At 43.5% G+C, this 19845-nt stretch overlaps 1 protein-coding gene across 1 annotated transcript in view; it reads right to left on the bottom strand.

Moving 5' to 3' along the window:
• LOC120041202 (testis-expressed protein 2-like) overlaps positions 1 to 19845 on the bottom strand; it is a 51719-nt gene that overhangs the window by 22887 nt on the left and 8987 nt on the right. The window contains exon 3 of the mRNA XM_038986135.1: positions 1442 to 3146. Coding sequence (XP_038842063.1) covers positions 1442 to 3121 — 1680 coding nt within the window. The 5' untranslated portion in view covers positions 3122 to 3146. The remainder of the gene's footprint in view (positions 1 to 1441; positions 3147 to 19845) is intronic.

The following is a 19845-nucleotide window of genomic DNA, read 5'->3' as shown; positions in this document are numbered from 1 at the left end:
CAGTGATGACAGGTAATACTAGGGGAAGGACACAGCCTATCTGTCCACAGTGATGACAGGTACTACTAGGGGAAGGACACAGCCTAAGATGTCAGGCTATCTGTCCATAGTGATGACAGGTACTACTAGGGGAAGGACACAGCCTAAGATGTCAGGCTATCTGTCCACAGTGATGACAGGTACTACTAGGGGAAGGACACAGCCTATCTAAGATGTCAGGCTATCTGTCCACAGTGATGACAGGTAATACTAGGGGAAGGACACAGCCTATCTAAGATGTCAGGCTATCTGTCCACAGTGATGACAGGTACTACTAGGGGAAGGACACAGCCTATCTGTCCACAGTGATGACAGGTAATACTAGGGGAAGGACACAGCCTATCTAAGATGTCAGGCTATCTGTCCACAGTGATGACAGGTACTACTAGGGGAAGGACACAGCCTATCTGTCCACAGTGATTACAGGTACTACTAGGGGAAGGACACAGCCTATCTAAGATGTCAGGCTATCTGTCCACAGTGATGACAGGTATTACTAGGGGGAAGGACACAGCCTATCTGTCCACAGTGATGACAGGTATTACTAGGGGAAGGACACAGTCTATCTAAGATGTCAGGCTATCTGTCCACAGTGATGACAGGTAATACTAGGGGAAGGACACAGCCTATCTGTCCACAGTGATGACAGGCACTACTAGGGGAAGGACACAGCCTATCTGTCCACAGTGATGACAGGCACTACTAGGGGAAGGACACAGCCTATCTGTCCACAGTGATGACAGGTAATACTAGGGGAAGGACACAGCCTATCTAAGATGTCAGGCTATCTGTCCACAGTGATGACAGGTAATACTAAGGGAAGGACACAGCCTATCTGTCCACAGTGATGACAGGTACTACTAGGGGAAGGACATAGCCTATCTGTCCACAGTGATGACAGGTATTACTAAGGGAAGGACACAGCCTATCTAAGATGTCAGGCTATCTGTCCACAGTGATGACAGGTATTACTAAGGGAAGGACACAACCTATCTAAGATGTCAGGCTATCTGTCCACAGTGATGACAGGTATTACTAAGGGAAGGACACAGCCTATCTAAGATGTCAGACTCCTTTCTATGTGATCTGCCTTAAATATACCTTGGTCGTTGCACAACAGAAAAGTATGCCTATCCATGACAATATCTTTATTGTTGCATTTATAAATCTATTATCTATCCTCTTGGGTAGAAAGCTTTCTATGTCATAACCTTACACAACAAATACAGGGATAGGCCGTTCAGTCACAAACTCTGGTTCTGGAGAGTTGAGCAGGCTTTTGTTCCACTCTTATACTAATGCACCCTTTACAGTTTTTTCCCAATTGCTTTGGCACTAATTTCAGACGTAAGTCATCACATTTCTAAATACTTAGCACTAAACTGCTAACACAGTGATCTACCTTAAAGATTCCAGGTTCTTTGATATCCAGCTGGGCCACGTTCCACTGCTCCCCCCTTCGTCTGCCCTGCCTGGTCCCACTGCAGCTGGAGACCTCCGGAGCCGACAGCCACACCACCAGTATAGCCAGCATGAACCCTGCTGCCACCCCCTGCACCACCGCACACAAATAGGGTGGCAGGGGGAATACCAGGTAACTGTAGACTAGACACGTGAAGAAGAGGAGGCCAGTGATGGGCACGTTTGGTAAGTCTTCCTCCTCTTCGTCGGACTCGGCTTCACTGCAGACGCCCGTGCTTCCCGTTTGGATCTGCAGGGACCCGGGCCGCTCCCCATCCGGTGTCTCAGTGTCAGTACAGAGCTCAAAGTCTCCACTGTAGAGCTCACAAAACTCCTCGTCCTCCAGGCGGACTAGGGCCGACATGGAGCAGTGACCCAGGGCGAGGGAGGAGGACCTGGGGAGAGGAGGAGGGGAGGAGACCCGGGAGGTCCTGGAGGACTTGGCTGGAGGAGAGGAGAAGACAGAGTCTGCTGAGGCTTCACCAGTAGGGGTCTCCTCTTCCTCTTCCTCTCCTTCAGAGTTGCCCCCCTCCTCTTTGATGCTGTAGCTGTTGTTGCTTTCTGCATGCCCATTGAGGCCTGCCAGGTTGGTGAGCTCCGTGGCGCTGAGGGAGAGGGAGCGGTGGGTAGCGGAGGCACCCCCTCCTGTACCCCCTCCCTCGGCCCCGCCTCCAGCCTCGTCGCCCATGAACTTACTGAACAGCTGCATTGGCTCACACATGACCTCCGACAAACGCCTCCTAGTATCCTCGATCCTAGCCTCCATCTCTTGCACCTTGAAGAAACACCTCCCGTCGGCCGGGGAGTTGAGGGGTGAGGAGGGGGCCGTCTTGGAGTCACCACCCCCTAACGTGGTGGAGCCCATCGGCTGGCCCAACTGCTTGAAGAGCTGCAGGTTGTTGACGCGGGAGTCTGGAGGTGGGCACTGCTGGGAGAGAGATGGTGGTGAGGGCGCCTCCTGGTGGTCGGGCCTGGTGTTGTCCGTGGAGAGAGACTTGGCGAACGTCTTCATCAGGTGGTGGCGGTGGCGTCCGGCAGAAGAAGGAGGGGCAACCATCATTTCATTGGACAGGGACCTGAGGCTGAGGAAAGGCTTGGAGGGCAGGGCTGCAGAGCGAGACGGGGAGGAGGTGGTGGAGGAGGAGGTGGGAGGGATCGTGGGTCTTGTGTGATCAGAGGGCCAGGAGGAGCAAGCGGGGGGGGACTGGAGGGGGGTGTGCGTGGAGGAGGGGAGGATGGGCAGGGCTGGGCTGTGGGGTAGAGTGGTAGAGGACACAGCAATGGTAGTGGTGATCCCTCCAGCCTCAAACAGTAGCTCCTTGCTGGCTTCCAAGGTCGTCACGATTCCCTGGTCCTCAGTCCTCCCCCCCATCACACCCAGCCCTTCTGACTCCTCTCCTGCGGAGGACGATGACACAGACGCCCCAAACCCATACAGCTCCTCGTCCTCGTCCTCCTCTTGTCCCAGGGCGGAGAAGTGGATGGTGATGGTGTCCCGGGAGAGGGAGCGCTGCACCTGCAGCTTGGGGCCGGGGGGCGGGCGGGGGGGCGTGGAGAAGGAGGGGGTACTGTCAGCAGCATGGCCGTCCTTCCTGCTACTGTTGCTGCCCTGGCTGGTCATAACCACACTCCACAGGGCTCACAGCCTGGAGAGGGGGGAGAGAGGGGGAGAGAGAGGGAAAGAGAGAGAGGGATGAGGGAGAGAGAACGAGTGGTGTGGGAGAGGCAGGGACAGAGAGAGAGAGAGAGAAAGAAAGAGAGATAGAGAGAGAGAGAGAGAGAGAGAGAGAGAGAGAGAGAGAGAGAGAGAGAGAGAGAGAGAGAGAGAAAGAAAGAAAGAAAGAAAGAAAGAAAGAAAGAAAGAAAGAAAAAATAAAGAAAATATGAGTTTAAAGCCAGAATCCTTAGCTGTTACATCGATTTTTGACCATTGATTCTTGAGGAACATAACTTATAAATGCCTCATGAGCTTAGTTCAACTGTCGTACCCCATCAGAACCAAAAATTTTAGTTTTTTTTACTCTGAAGTTTGTCGTTTAGTTTAGTTTATTAATTCGACCATTTAAAAAAAACAAGCACACATAAAACTTAAAAGCCATACATGCACATTAATAAAATCATCGAGGATAACACACAATAAAGTCTGGGACTTATTTCCATTGTGGTCCTCTTGAGACAAGATGGCTAGACAAGATCTAACACAGTATGGCAGTGAAATAATAAAATAAAAACATAGAAGAAGAACATCTATCTCATCATTCCAGTTACATCATAGGGGTAAACAATATATATAACAATATATTATATGTAAACAATATATATGTAAACAAAAACTATATAGCCTCAAAACATGGTAACAACTGTCCTTGCATCCACAGCGCTGTCTATGAATTTGAGAATAGTTACATTTCTCCAGGCTCATCTAGAGGCTAGGGTGTCCACTTTGTCATTGTTTCAATTAAGGATTCTAGCTTTCAATTAAGGATTCTAACAGGCCACCAAGTTTGCGCTGCTCGTTCCCGCTGCTCGCTCCGTGGATAAAGGAATGCTCCTACCACTGTCTCTCCCAAGCATCTTTGACCGGTGTTTTCACATACTGCCTGTATCCACAGCTCTAACTGACTTGATTAGTAAAGTGCAGCCAGGACCCATTCAGCGAGCAAGTCCTCCTCTTTCTCTCTGTTTATCCTACTGGTGCATGTGTGATCAAGTGTGACTTGCTGTTGTGTGTAGGTCATTTCATTGGCGGAGCTTGTTTTCGGGAGGCGGGTTGTGAGTTGTGAACTCATTTTAGCTCACAACAAGCTTGTGGCATGGCTGATACTAGACAGAAAAACACCACAAAGCTCAATGCGGAAGACGAGTACGTATCAAGCACTACACTCCATCAACTACTGGATCAACAAAAAGACTTCTAGAAAGATCTAACAGATCTGCAGGAAAATAACATGAAGTCCTTCCTGCAACTCTTTATGGATTCTACCAACAAAAGGGTTAATGATCTGTTTAAGGATGTAACGGAATTTAAACACAGTTTGGAATTTACGCAGTCGGAGGTGAATGTCCCCAGCCAGACCGCATTCAAAACCATGTCTGAGGATTTCACCGTTTTACAAATAACACTTGACAAGCACTCTTCCAAAGGATACTACCTCAAAAACCAATCGAGGCACAATAACATTTGAATTGATGGAATTGAGGACGTAAAGACTGAAACTTGGCATGACACAGAAGTCAAGGCCAAGACACTCCTGGCAGATCAACTCAAACTGGACCCTAAACTCATGGAGATGGAGAGGGCTCTTAAGAATGGCACTTTCTTCCCCGATGGATTCTGCAAATTACAAAAAGTAGAAGAACAAATGTACCACCTACTTCGGATATCCCCCAAAATATATTTGACTAATTCCAAGAATCCTTAAATAATACAAAGTCAAATTGGAAAATCATCAATCAACTGTTAAATAAGAAAAAGGCATCTAGAACCATCCCATCTCAATTTATTGTTGGAAATAAGATGTATATTTTTTTTTTGTGAATGTGGGTTCCTCTCTGTAAAAGAATACTGAGAAAACTGATGGCAATCCCTTGGACTACATTAAGGGATATTTCCCTTCTCTGCTTCAGTTTGATCCTCCTGATGTAATGGAGGCGATGGAGGTAAATGGTAAAGATATCAGCAGAAGGTTATGATGAGATTGGTGCCTTTTTGGTGAAATCAGTGTCTTCCTTGATTACTGAGCCTCTAACGCATATCTTCACCAAACTAGTAGTATTGTTCCTAAAGATTTGAAAATTGCCAAAGTTATCCCCCTCTATAAATCTGGGTATCCAATATCTTTCACAAATTATTTCCCAATATCTGTACTACCATGTTTTTCTACAATCCTAGAAAAATTGGTGTGTAAGAGAATGTTGAAACACTTAAATCAACACTATATTCTACATGAGCATCAATATGGTTTTTGAAAAACTACTCCACAGATATAGTTCCTTTGTAACTTGTGGATAAAATCTTTACAGCCCTGGACAACAATGAACACGCTCTCTGCATCTTTTTAGATTCATCCAAAGATTTTGACACTGTTGATCATGAAATGTTACTTTCTAAATTGCATTATTACGGTTTTCATGATTATACATAATTGGCTTTATAGTTCTATTTATGATAGAGAACAATTTGTTCATGCAAACGGCTGTGCATCAACCAGGGCCAAGATATCCTGTGGTGTGACACAGGGTTCGATAATGGGACCTTTGTTATTCCTAATCTATATCAATGACCTTGCTGCTGTGTCTTCTACTGTACTTCTACCGTACTTCCGTACTTTCTCTTTGCTGAGGATACCAATTAGATTTTATCACACAAGAATTTTGATTAATGAAGCCAACTCAGGCATGGCCAAATTTTCTGAATGGTTCCAGATAAACAAATTATCTTTAAATGTTAAAAAAATCTAACTTCATTATATTCACTAGTAAGAATAAGAAATATTGTAAAAAATACAAAATAAAATAAAAAAAGAAGCCAGAATCTCAATTGGTGGGAATGAAATGGAAGTCACATCCACTAGATTCCTCTGAGTTCTAGTTGATGAAAAGTTATCCTGTAAAGATCATATTCAATTTGTCACTAGCGAAGTGATGAAATCTGCTGGTATCATCAGAAAGACTAGTGGTTTGGTTCATCAAACCACGTTCTGTCACGTTCTGACCATAGTTCTTGTGTGTTTTACTTGTTTTAGTGTTGGTCAGGACGTGAGCTGGGTGGGCATTTTATGTTGTGTGTCTAGTTTGTCTGTTTCTATGTTTGGCCTAATATGGTTCTCAATCAGAGGCAGGTGTTTTGTGTTGTCTCTGATTGGGAATCATATTTAGTTGGCTTGTTTTGTGTTGGGGTTTGTGGGTGGTTGTCTTCTGTCTTTGTGTTCTACACCAGATAGGACTGTCTTGGTTTTCACGTTTGTTATTTTGTATAGTGTTCACGTTATCGTCTCTTTGTTTATTAAACATGTTGAACACTAGCCGCGCTGCATTTTGGTCCTCTCCTTCACCAACAGAAGAAAACCGCTACAATCAGGCTTGCTTCCTAACTCTATACTATAGCTTAATTGACCCATATCTCATTTACTGTAATATTGTCTGGGCCACTAAATATGCCTCCTAACTACACAAATTACTCATCATACAAAATACATTTGCAAGACTAGCCACCTCCTCTAATTACCTGGCTCCATCTGCACCTTTGTTTAAGAAACTCAATATCTGTCACGGCTGTTGAAGGATGAGGACCAAGGTGCAGCGTGGTAAGCGTACATTTTACTTTATTTAAGAATGACGCCGACAAAAAACAATAAACCATACAAAACAAACCGTGAAGCTAAAGGCAATAGTGCCAACAAACAAAGACAACTTCCCACATTGAACTGTGAGAAAAAAGCTACCTATGTATGGTTCCCAACCTGAGACAACGATAGACAGCTGTTCCTGATTGAGAACCATCCCCGGCCAAAGCATAGAAATAGAAAATCATAGAAACACAAAACATAGAAATAAAGGACATAGAATGCCCACCCAAATCACACCCTGACCAAACCAAAAAGAGACATAAAAAAGGCTCTCTAAGGTCAGGGCGTGACAATATCTTGTTTATTTACAACATTAACGTACACCAATTATGCACTTTCATCTACAAATACTCATACCTCCCAGACAGTTGACCTTTCAATGGATTCTTCCAGGTTCATTCTGAAATCCATCTATATAACACAAGACACTGTGATAACCTTCACCCTCCCCACTGCCGCACCTCACATAGTCAATTTTCTATCAGAAACAGAGGCACCATACTCATCTTCACATTGCCAAAATATTGCCATCCCTCAATAACTTCAAGCGAAGACTGGGGGTCAGCCTGATGAACCAAACTACTCAGGAATCTCCTCCATAAAGCCTAACTTTCACACATTCACATGCACACACACATTTAAACAAAACATTTGCTTTTGTTTTTTGAGATCACTGATCAATTCATTTATACATATATAATTAGTAGGTTTACTAGGTTCTGTTTTAACAAACCAATTTTATTTTTGTACTTATGCATTGAATGTAGTTTATTTGCTGTTTGGTTTTCATATCAGCCCTTGGGCATCCAAGCACACCTGCACACTGTTCTTTAGACTTGAGTTTCTATCTGTATTGTTGTCTATCACTTGTTTTCTTTGGTGCAAATAAATACAGAAATAAATCACTCAACAAAAAAGGAATTCAGAATGGTTATTACAGAAAACAAACAACACTGCACACAAAACACACAAACTGTAATTAATGCGAAATGGGCCGTGCTGTGAGCCCCGGCTGGCAGATCATACAGTAACAAGCCAGTCATTGTTTTTCCCCACCAAGGCTGAACCACAGACAATAATCAGTGAGTGATTTCCTCAATTAGGCGTGGCGTTGTTATTGAGTTATTCTAGATGTTTATTCTTGCCCATTGTATAACTATCTGGGTATCCATATTACACACACACACACACACAGACACACACACACACACACACACACACACACACACACACACACACACACACACACACACACACACACACACACACACACACACACACACACACACACACACACACACACACACACACACACACACACACACAAGGAGGCTGGTGAGGGGAAGACGGCTCATAATAAAGGCTGGAACGGAATGGTATCAAACACATGGAAACCATGTGTGATGTGGTTGTTACCATTCCATTGATTCCGTTCCAGCCATTACTATGAGCCCGTCCTTCCCAAATAAGGTGCCACCGGCCACCTGTGACACACACACATATACACATACACACTCCCCCTCCCCCCAAATATACAAACACACACATCTCTCAAGCCTGCAAGTGGTTGATAAAAGCCTCTAATGGAAGATGGAGAGATAGACACAATGAAACTGGTAGGCTGTGATTGTTTCTTTCTATCCCAGAAAGCCTTTCTTCCCACCAGAGGCTCAGCCTGAATTGGTTCTCTTTCATAACCATTTGCTGGACAGAATGACAGTGTTTGACTCTCCTGCATGCCCCTTTTTTTTGCTGGGCTGAAATATGTTTTCTCTAAAGTGTCTAAGCGAGGGAGTGTGTGTGTGTGTGTGTGTGTGTGTGTGTGTGTGTGTGTGTGTGTGTGTGTGTGTGTGTGTGTGTGTGTGTGTGAGTGTGTGTGTGTGTGTGTGTGTGTGTGTGTGTGTGTGTGTGTGTGTGTGTGTGTGTGTGTGTGTGTGTGTGTGTGTGTGTGTGTGTGTGTGTGTGGTATTTAAGTCATGGCAATGCAGGCACAAGAGATGGAGGGAGCGAGGGGGCGATAAAACGATGGATCAAAGATAAGGAAATAGAGAGCCCCAGGGAGTAGTGGAAGCAGAGGACCTTCAGAGACTAGTCTTTGAAGAGGAATTCAAACAGGGAGAAATGCTTTTGAAGTGAGAGTACAGGCCACAGAACAGGGCCGAGGCAAGGGAGGGTGAGAAGGAGGGAGCTGTGGATCGAAGGATGACATCCTGGTGATCAAAGGTTAAACGACAGACTAAAAGATGAGAGGTAAAAGGGCAGAAAGATTTGCCTGGCTACCCAGACTCCTTGCTCCGACCAAACGCTACGCCACGCCCACGGATGTTAGTTTCTTCTCCGCAATGAGTCTGGATCTGAGTACCTCCCTGACCCTTCACCGAATGTAAACACATTCGGGGCCGTCTGATGATTGGTCCAGAAACCGATGGGTTGGGCCAGAACACACATGGGTAAAGTGGCGAGGTGAAAATTCGTCATTGGTTTTGATACTCTGATTGGTTAGAGACGATCCAGTCGCTGATGACTTTGTTTTGTACGACGCCCCTCGTGCCCCTGGTCACCACAAACGACTTCAATGACGGCAGTCTCTGACTAAAGTATGTAGCGAACGACAGAGCAACGGAACAATGCAGTGTGAGTCGTCAGGCTACAGAAAGATCAGATTGAACCATTGAAGCAGATTTCTGGATTCAACAGCTATAGGAGGACAGCCAAACAAATTCATCCAGAAACCAGGAGAGGAAGAGGATCCCACACAAATCAATACAGAGCCTTAGTGCTGAGCATCTGACAACGCACACAGATCTACTGTTGCTTATTATCACAACAGTGTCACTGTGGAAAACGATTGACAAAACTGAAAACATCTTAAAACAGAGGAAGTTTCATGCAGGTTACAGGGATCTTTAGCAGCTATAACGCTAAAATGCGCTGACCAATGGAATAGGAGCAATCGTATATATATTTTTGCAATATAAGCAAGGCACGTAACCCTAATTGCTCCTGTAAGTCGCTCTGGATAAGAGCGTCTGCTAAACGACTCAAATGTTCATGTAAAATGGTTGAAAACTGTTGCGAGAAAACACTCCAAGGTTGAGATCGTAAACGCAGTCCTAAGCTCTTGGTTGTGACAGATAGGCTATAAGAGGGGCTCAGAGCTGCAAACCTGGTGGAGACAACACACTCATCCAATTAATCAAAGCAAGGCCACTTTAATCAGCTAAAACCTGATTTACCCTCTGCATCTCAGCCACAGACACAGACAGACAGACAGACAGACAGACAGACAGACAGACAGACAGACAGACAGACAGACAGACAGACAGACAGACAGACAGACAGACAGACAGACAGACAGACAGACAGACAGACAGACAGACAGACAGACAGACAGACAGACAGACAGACAGACAGACAGACAGACAGACATGCAGGGGAGAGAGAGGGAACAGAGATGGGGGAGAGAGAGGGAACAGAAATGGGGGAGAGGGATGGAAGGAGAAACAGCGGTGAGATGGGGCGGTTAAATAATTGCCTACTTACATACATTGTCAAAGAAAAGTTACCATGCTTCTGAAAATAGTTTATGGTAGTGGTTTCTAGTGAGCAACATGGAGCCTGTAGCCAGTTAGATTGTACTGGGACAGTTTGAAGGGTAGACTCCATTAAATTAGGGGAAAGGGGATACCTATTCAACTGATGCGTTCAACCAAAATGTGTCTTCCACATTTAACCCTCAGAAAGGTGCGGGTGGCCGGCTCTGAGATTCAAACCAGCAACCTTTCGTTTATTGGCCCAACGTTCTTAACCGATAAGCGATCAGACATGAGAGTGAGGAAACGGGAGAGAAATCTGGTTGGTCTGAGACATTGAGGAAGCTAGATTAAGACTAAGAGAGAGAGAAAGAGAGACAGATTCAGTATGTAGGGTTAGTCTGAGGTAAAGGAGGCTAGATTCAACTAAGAGAGAGTGAGATAATGAGAGAGGGGGAGAGAGAGAGAGAGAGAGAGAGAGAGAGAGAGAGAGAGAGAGAGAGAGAGAGAGAGAGAGAGAGAGAGAGAGAGAGAGATTCAGTGTGTATGGTTTGTCTGAGGTAAAGGAGGCTAGATTAAACTAAGAGAGAGTGAGATAATGAGAGAGGGGGAGAGAGAGAGAGAGAGAGAGAGAGAGACAGATTCAGTATGTAGGGTTAGTCTGAGGTAAAGGAGGCTAGATTAAACTAAGAGAGAGTGAGATAATGAGTGAGAGAGAGAGAGAGAGAGAGAGAGAGAGAGAGAGAGAGAGAGAGAGAGAGAGAGAGAGAGAGAGAGAGAGAGGCAGATTCAGTATGTAGGGTTAGTCTGAGGTAAAGGAGGCTAGATTAAACTGAGAGTGAGAGGTAGATAAAGAGAGAGAGAGAGAGTTTGCTGAGTCCACCCATTACTACTTAGCATTGAGCTCCACACCAGTGAGCCTGTCTGTTCTGTCACAAAGACACAGAGTTACACATCATCCACAAACACACAGTGTGTATTTCACTGCATCCCCACTCTGTCTATATATAGTTCTCTAATTAGAGAGTCAGTGGTGTGTATTTCACTGCATCCCCACTCTCTGTCTATATATAGTTCTCTAATTAGAGAGTCAGTGGTGTGTATTTCACTGCATCCCCACTCTCTGTCTATATATAGTTCTCTAATTAGAGAGTCAGTGGTGTGTATTTCACTGCATCCCCACTCTGTCTATATATAGTTCTCTAATTAGAGAGTCAGTGGTGTGTATTTCACTGCATCCCCACTCTCTGTCTATATATAGTTCTCTAATTAGAGAGTCAGTGGTGTGTATTTCACTGCATCCCCACTCTGTCTATATATAGTTCTCTAATTAGAGAGTCAGTGGTGTGTATTTCACTGCATCCCCACTCTCTGTCTATATATAGTTCTCTAATTAGAGAGTCAGTGGTGTGTATTTCACTGCATCCCCACTCTCTGTCTATATATAGTTCTCTAATTAGAGAGTCAGTGGTGTGTATTTCACTGCATCCCCACTCTCTGTCTATATATAGTTCTCTAATTAGAGAGTCAGTGGTGTGTATTTCACTGCATCCCCACTCTCTGTCTATATATAGTTCTCTAATTAGAGAGTCAGTGGTGTGTATTTCACTGCATCCCCACTCTGTCTATATATAGTTCTCTAATTAGAGAGTCAGTGGTGTGTATTTCACTGCATCCCCACTCTCTGTCTATATATAGTTCTCTAATTAGAGAGTCAGTGGTGTGTATTTCACTGCATCCCCACTCTCTGTCTATATATAGTTCTCTAATTAGAGAGTCAGTGGTGTGTATTTCACTGCATCCCCACTCTCTGTCTATATATAGTTATCCAATTAGAGAGTCAGTGGTGTGTATTTCACTGCATCCCCACTCTCTGTCTATATATAGTTCTCTAATTAAAGAGTCAGTGGTGTGTATTTCACTGCATCCCCACTCTCTGTCTATATATAGTTCTCTAATTAGAGAGTCAGTGGTGTGTATTTCACTGCATCCCCACTCTCTGTCTATATATAGTTCTCTAATTAGAGAGTCAGTGGTGTGTATTTCACTGCATCCCCACTCTGTCTATATATAGTTCTCTAATTAGAGAGTCAGTGGTGTGTATTTCACTGCATCCCCACTCTCTGTCTATATATAGTTCTCTAATTAGAGAGTCAGTGGTGTGTATTTCACTGCATCCCCACTCTCTGTCTATATATAGTTCTCTAATTAGAGAGTCAGTGGTGTGTATTTCACTGCATCCCCACTCTCTGTCTATATATAGTTCTCTAATTAGAGAGTCAGTGGTGTGTATTTCACTGCATCCCCACTCTGTCTATATATAGTTCTCTAATTAGAGAGTCAGTGGTGTGTATTTCACTGCATCCCCACTCTCTGTCTATATATAGTTCTCTAATTAGAGAGTCAGTGGTGTGTATTTCACTGCATCCCCACTCTCTGTCTATATATAGTTCTCTAATTAGAGAGTCAGTGGTGTGTATTTCACTGCATCCCCACTCTCTGTCTATATATAGTTCTCTAATTAGAGAGTCAGTGGTGTGTATTTCACTGCATCCCCACTCTCTGTCTATATATAGTTCTCTAATTAGAGAGTCAGTGGTGTGTATTTCACTGCATCCCCACTCTGTCTATATATAGTTCTCTAATTAGAGAGTCAGTGGTGTGTATTTCACTGCATCCCCACTCTCTGTCTATATATAGTTCTCTAATTAGAGAGTCAGTGGTGTGTATTTCACTGCATCCCCACTCTGTCTATATATAGTTCTCTAATTAGAGAGTCAGTGGTGTGTATTTCACTGCATCCCCACTCTCTGTCTATATATAGTTCTCTAATTAGAGAGTCAGTGGTGTGTATTTCACTGCATCCCCACTCTCTGTCTATATATAGTTCTCTAATTAGAGAGTCAGTGGTGTGTATTTCACTGCATCCCCACTCTGTCTATATATAGTTCTCTAATTAGAGAGTCAGTGGTGTGTATTTCACTGCATCCCCACTCTCTGTCTATATATAGTTCTCTAATTAGAGAGTCAGTGGTGTGTATTTCACTGCATCCCCACTCTGTCTATATATAGTTCTCTAATTAGAGAGTCAGTGGTGTGTATTTCACTGCATCCCCACTCTGTCTATATATAGTTCTCTAATTAGAGAGTCAGTGGTGTGTATTTCACTGCATCCCCACTCTCTGTCTATATATAGTTCTCTAATTAGAGAGTCAGTGGTGTGTATTTCACTGCATCCCCACTCTCTGTCTATATATAGTTATCCAATTAGAGAGTCAGTGGTGTGTATTTCACTGCATCCCCACTCTCTGTCTATATATAGTTCTCTAATTAAAGAGTCAGTGGTGTGTATTTCACTGCATCCCCACTCTCTGTCTATATATAGTTCTCTAATTAGAGAGTCAGTGGTGTGTATTTCACTGCATCCCCACTCTCTGTCTATATATAGTTCTCTAATTAGAGAGTCAGTGGTGTGTATTTCACTGCATCCCCACTCTGTCTATATATAGTTCTCTAATTAGAGAGTCAGTGGTGTGTATTTCACTGCATCCCCACTCTCTGTCTATATATAGTTCTCTAATTAGAGAGTCAGTGGTGTGTATTTCACTGCATCCCCACTCTCTGTCTATATATAGTTCTCTAATTAGAGAGTCAGTGGTGTGTATTTCACTGCATCCCCACTCTCTGTCTATATATAGTTCTCTAATTAGAGAGTCAGTGGTGTGTATTTCACTGCATCCCCACTCTGTCTATATATAGTTCTCTAATTAGAGAGTCAGTGGTGTGTATTTCACTGCATCCCCACTCTCTGTCTATATATAGTTCTCTAATTAGAGAGTCAGTGGTGTGTATTTCACTGCATCCCCACTCTGTCTATATATAGTTCTCTAATTAGAGAGTCAGTGGTGTGTATTTCACTGCATCCCCACTCTCTGTCTATATATAGTTCTCTAATTAGAGAGTCAGTGGTGTGTATTTCACTGCATCCCCACTCTCTGTCTATATATAGTTCTCTAATTAGAGAGTCAGTGGTGTGTATTTCACTGCATCCCCACTCTCTGTCTATATATAGTTATCCAATTAGAGAGTCAGTGGTGTGTATTTCACTGCATCCCCACTCTCTGTCTATATATAGTTCTCTAATTAAAGAGTCAGTGGTGTGTATTTCACTGCATCCCCACTCTCTGTCTATATATAGTTCTCTAATTAGAGAGTCAGTGGTGTGTATTTCACTGCATCCCCACTCTCTGTCTATATATAGTTCTCTAATTAGAGAGTCAGTGGTGTGTATTTCACTGCATCCCCACTCTCTGTCTATATATAGTTCTCTAATTAGAGAGTCAGTGGTGTGTATTTCACTGCATCCCCACTCTCTGTCTATATATAGTTCTCTAATTAGAGAGTCAGTGGTGTGTATTTCACTGCATCCCCACTCTCTGTCTATATATAGTTCTCTAATTAGAGAGTCAGTGGTGTGTATTTCACTGCATCCCCACTCTGTCTATATATAGTTCTCTAATTAGAGAGTCAGTGGTGTGCATTTCACTGCATCCCCACTCTCTGTCTATATATAGTTCTCTAATTAGAGAGTCAGTGGTGTGTATTTCACTGCATCCCCACTCTCTGTCTATATATAGTTCTCTAATTAGAGAGTCAGTGGTGTGTATTTCACTGCATCCCCACTCTCTGTCTATATATAGTTCTCTAATTAGAGAGTCAGTGGTGTGTATTTCACTGCATCCCCACTCTCTGTCTATATATAGTTATCCAATTAGAGAGTCAGTGGTGTGTATTTCACTGCATCCCCACTCTCTGTCTATATATAGTTCTCTAATTAGAGAGTCAGTGGTGTGTATTTCACTGCATCCCCACTCTCTGTCTATATATAGTTCTCTAATTAGAGAGTCAGTGGTGTGTATTTCACTGCATCCCCACTCTCTGTCTATATATATTTCTCTCCCTCTCCCTCGCCCCACCTCTCTCACTCTCTCTCTCACTCAGAACAGAGCACTCAGCCATGCCGGATCAAACCGGTTCTGTCTCCCATTCATCATCATTGCCATCTCACAGGCAGAACTAACTGTCAACGTCTCCAACCTCTCCAGGATCAAGACAAGCTGTTGCCATGTCAACTGTGAGAGAGCTCCACTCTACCATCTCTAGCTCTACTATTATCCTCAGGTTCCTCCTCCTCAGAATCTGACCTTCAACAAGTGTTTGTTAGCGACAACTGTTGGTTAGAAACATACAGTTCTGTGTGGAGTATTTTCAAGTTCCTTACGGAGGGGAGGGGAGGGGAGGGGAGGGTCCTGTGACAGTCTCTGAGAGGGAGCTGAGGAGATCCACACAGATAACCTCACTTAAGTAATACTAATGTTGTGGAATGGCTGTTTAGTCTTATGTGATGACAGACTAAGCTGGGGGGATATAGTGGATTTGGTGTGTATGGCTGTTTAGTCTTATGTGATGACAGACTAAGCTGGGGGGATATAGTGGATTTGGTGTGTATGGTTGTTTAGTCTTATGTGATGACAGACTAAGCTGGGGGGATATAGTGGATTTGGTGTGTATGGCTGTTTAGTCTTATGTGATGACAGACTAAGCTGGGGGGATATAGTGGATTTGGTGTGTGTGGTTGTTTAGTCTTATGTGATGACAGACTAAGCTGGGGGGATATAGTGGATTTGGTGTGTGTGGTTGTTTAGTCTTATGTGATGACAGACTAAGCTGGGGGGATATAGTGGATTTGGTGTGTGTGGTTGTTTAGTCTTATGTGATGACAGACTAAGCTGGGGGGATATAGTGGATTTGGTGTGTATGGTTGTTTAGTCTTATGTGATGACAGACTAAGCTGGGGGGATATAGTGGATTTGGTGTGTGTGGTTGTTTAGTCTTATGTGATGACAGACTAAGCTGGGGGGATATAGTGGATTTGGTGTGTATGGCTGTTTAGTCTTATGTGATGACAGACTAAGCTGGGGGGGTATAGTGGATTTGGTGTGTGTGGTTGTTTAGTCTTATGTGATGACAGACTAAGCTGGGGGGATATAGTGGATTTGGTGTGTATGGTTGTTTAGTCTTATGTGATGACAGACTAAGCTGGGGGGATATAGTGGATTTGGTGTGTATGGTTGTTTAGTCTTATGTGATGACAGACTAAGCTGGGGGGATATAGGGGATTTGGTGTGTATGGCTGTTTAGTCTTATGTGATGACAGACTAAGCTGGGGGGATATAGTGGATTTGGTGTGTGTGGTTGTTTAGTCTTATGTGATGACAGACTAAGCTGGGGGGATATAGTGGATTTGGTGTGTGTGGTTGTTTAGTCTTATGTGATGACAGACTAAGCTGGGGGGATATAGTGGATTTGGTGTGTATGGTTGTTTAGTCTTACGTGATGACAGACTAAGCTGGGGGGATATAGTGGATTTGGTGTGTATGGCTGTTTAGTCTTATGTGATGACAGACTAAGCTGGGGGGATATAGTGGATTTGGTGTGTGTGGTTGTTTAGTCTTATGTGATGACAGACTAAGCTGGGGGGATATAGTGGATTTGGTGTGTGTGGTTGTTTAGTCTTACGTGATGACAGACTAAGCTGGGGGGATATAGTGGATTTGGTGTGTGTGGCTGTTTAGTCTTACGTGATGACAGACTAAGCTGGGGGGATATAGTGGATTTGGTGTGTGTGGTTGTTTAGTCTTATGTGATGCCAGACTAAGCTGGGGGGATATAGTGGATTTGGTGTGTATGGTTGTTTAGTCTTATGTGATGACAGACTAAGCTGGGGGGATATAGTGGATTTGGTGTGTATGGTTGTTTAGTCTTACGTGATGCCAGACTAAGCTGGGGGGATATAGTGGATTTGGTGTGTATGGCTGTTTAGTCTTATGTGATGACAGACTAAGCTGGGGGGATATAGTGGATTTGGTGTGTGTGGCTGTTTAGTCTTATGTGATGACAGACTAAGCTGGGGGGATATAGTGGATTTGGTGTGTGTGGCTGTTTAGTCTTATGTGATGACAGACTAAGCTGGGGGGATATAGTGGATTTGGTGTGTGTGGCTGTTTAGTCTTATGTGATGACAGACTAAGCTGGGGGGATATAGTGGATTTGGTGTGTATGGCTGTTTAGTCTTATGTGATGACAGACTAAGCTGGGGGGATATAGTGGATTTGGTGTGTGTGGTTGTTTAGTCTTATGTGATGACAGACTAAGCTGGGGGGATATAGTGGATTTGGTGTGTATGGTTGTTTAGTCTTATGTGATGACAGACTAAGCTGGGGGGATATAGTGGATTTGGTGTGTATGGTTGTTTAGTCTTATGTGATGACAGACTAAGCTGGGGGGATATAGTGGATTTGGTGTGTATGGTTGTTTAGTCTTATGTGATGACAGACTAAGCTGGGGGGATATAGTGGATTTGGTGTGTGTGGTTGTTTAGTCTTATGTGATGACAGACTAAGCTGGGGGGATATAGTGGATTTGGTGTGTATGGCTGTTTAGTCTTATGTGATGACAGACTAAGCTGGGGGGATATAGTGGATTTGGTGTGTATGGCTGTTTAGTCTTATGTGATGACAGACTAAGCTGGGGGGATATAGTGGATTTGGTGTGTATGGCTGTTTAGTCTTATGTGATGACAGACTAAGCTGGGGGGATATAGTGGATTTGGTGTGTATGGCTGTTTAGTCTTATGTGATGACAGACTAAGCTGGGGGGATATAGTGGATTTGGTGTGTGTGGCTGAGAGGTATCAACCTGGGATCAACTGGTTTTCATCTTTGCCTTTTAGCATGTATAGAAATATGAAAGTGGTAATGTCATTGACAGATACACCTCAGGGAGTATAGAATGTACTGGAGGATTAGTGTGTTGAAGAATATTAGGAGGGCTGCCTGTGGAGTTTCAGCAGTCACTGTGTGTAAGCCTTACATATACACCATCCATAGGTCTGAGGGAGAGGGGAAGGGAAGAGAACAGAAGACGGAAGAGATGCTCTGTGGCTGATGGAGGGAGGAGGTGACGATGAGAGAAAGAGAAAGGCGGAGAGACGGATGAGAAGGTAAAATACAACATCTGAAATGAGGGCATCTATAACTGTCACTAAATATGAAAATATATCTACATTTACGACAAGCACTGGTTTTAGGATTCACTTAGAATGTCACTTTCAGGGATTTGTTTAGCCATAATAAAACTTAACTGAAATCTAGGGTCAAACAAAGACTGTTGGGATTCAATTCTACTGAGTGGATGTTATACTATTCCCCTTCCCCTTTCCTCAGCTCTGGTGCATTAGACACCACACAACACAGACTGTCTGCAAAGCTGCATGAATAGAATGAGAGATTACCATTACAGTTACATTATTAAACTTATGTATATTTGAAAGGTAATCTGCATGGGAGACCCTCCCTCCCTCTCTCCCTCTCTCCCTCTCTCCCTCTCTCTCCCTGCCTGCCTGCCTGCCTGCCTGCCTCTCTTTCTCAAACAAAAGCGGCAGTACTGATAGCCCCAGCCCAGTCAGCTCCTCCAGTACTGAGCCTTTGTTCGGTAATTTATTCGCTCCACTGCAGACACACTTTATAAGGAAAAGATCAATTCTAATATCTACCAATCAGCTAGAAAGAATGAAGACTCTTAAGTAATCTCACCAAATGGATATTGCTTCAAATTTTTATGACGAGAGTTTATACTTTCACCTAGAGAGAAGGCATGGCTAGAGGGATATCAAGGGTGTAGGGATAAGGGAAATGGAGAGAGTGAGAAATTGGCGGAGAGATGTATAAATGGGGAGATAAATAGATATAGAGAGATCTCTCAGAGGGTCCTATTAACCTCTAATTCCTCCCAATCCCGGATCCGGGAGCACCCCCATCAGTAAAAAAGCTGACTAGCATAGCCTAGCATAGCGTCACAAGTAAATACTAGCATCTAAATATCATTAAATCACAAGTCCAAGACACCAGATACACATCTTGTGAATCCAGCCATCATTTCTGATTTTTAAAATGTTTTACAGGGAAGACACAATATGTAAATCTATTAGCTAACCACGTTAGCAAAAGACACCACTTTTTTTACTCCACCATTTTTTTACTGCATCAGTAGCTATCACAAATTCGACCAAATAAAGATATAAATAGCCACTAACCAAGAAACAACTTCATCAGATGACAGTCTGATAACATATTTATTGTATAGCATATGTTTTGTTAGAAAAATGTGCATATTTCAGGTATAAATCATAGTTTACCATTGCAGCCACCATCACAACTCTCACCAAAGCGACTAGAATAACTACAGAGAGCAACGTGAATTACCTAAATACTCATCATAAAACATTTCTGAAAAATACACAGCGTACAGCAAATGAAAGACAAACATCTTGTGAATCCAGCCAATATTTCAGATTTTTTAAGTGTTTTACAGCGAAAACACAATATAGCATTATATTAGCTTAC

The sequence above is a fragment of the Salvelinus namaycush genome, chromosome 3, assembly GCF_016432855.1.
Source record: "Salvelinus namaycush isolate Seneca chromosome 3, SaNama_1.0, whole genome shotgun sequence".
In the NCBI taxonomy this organism is placed as follows: Eukaryota; Metazoa; Chordata; class Actinopteri; order Salmoniformes; family Salmonidae; genus Salvelinus; species Salvelinus namaycush.
Note: the sequence above shows the minus strand (reverse complement) of the source record. Positions and strands in the feature narration are given on the sequence as shown.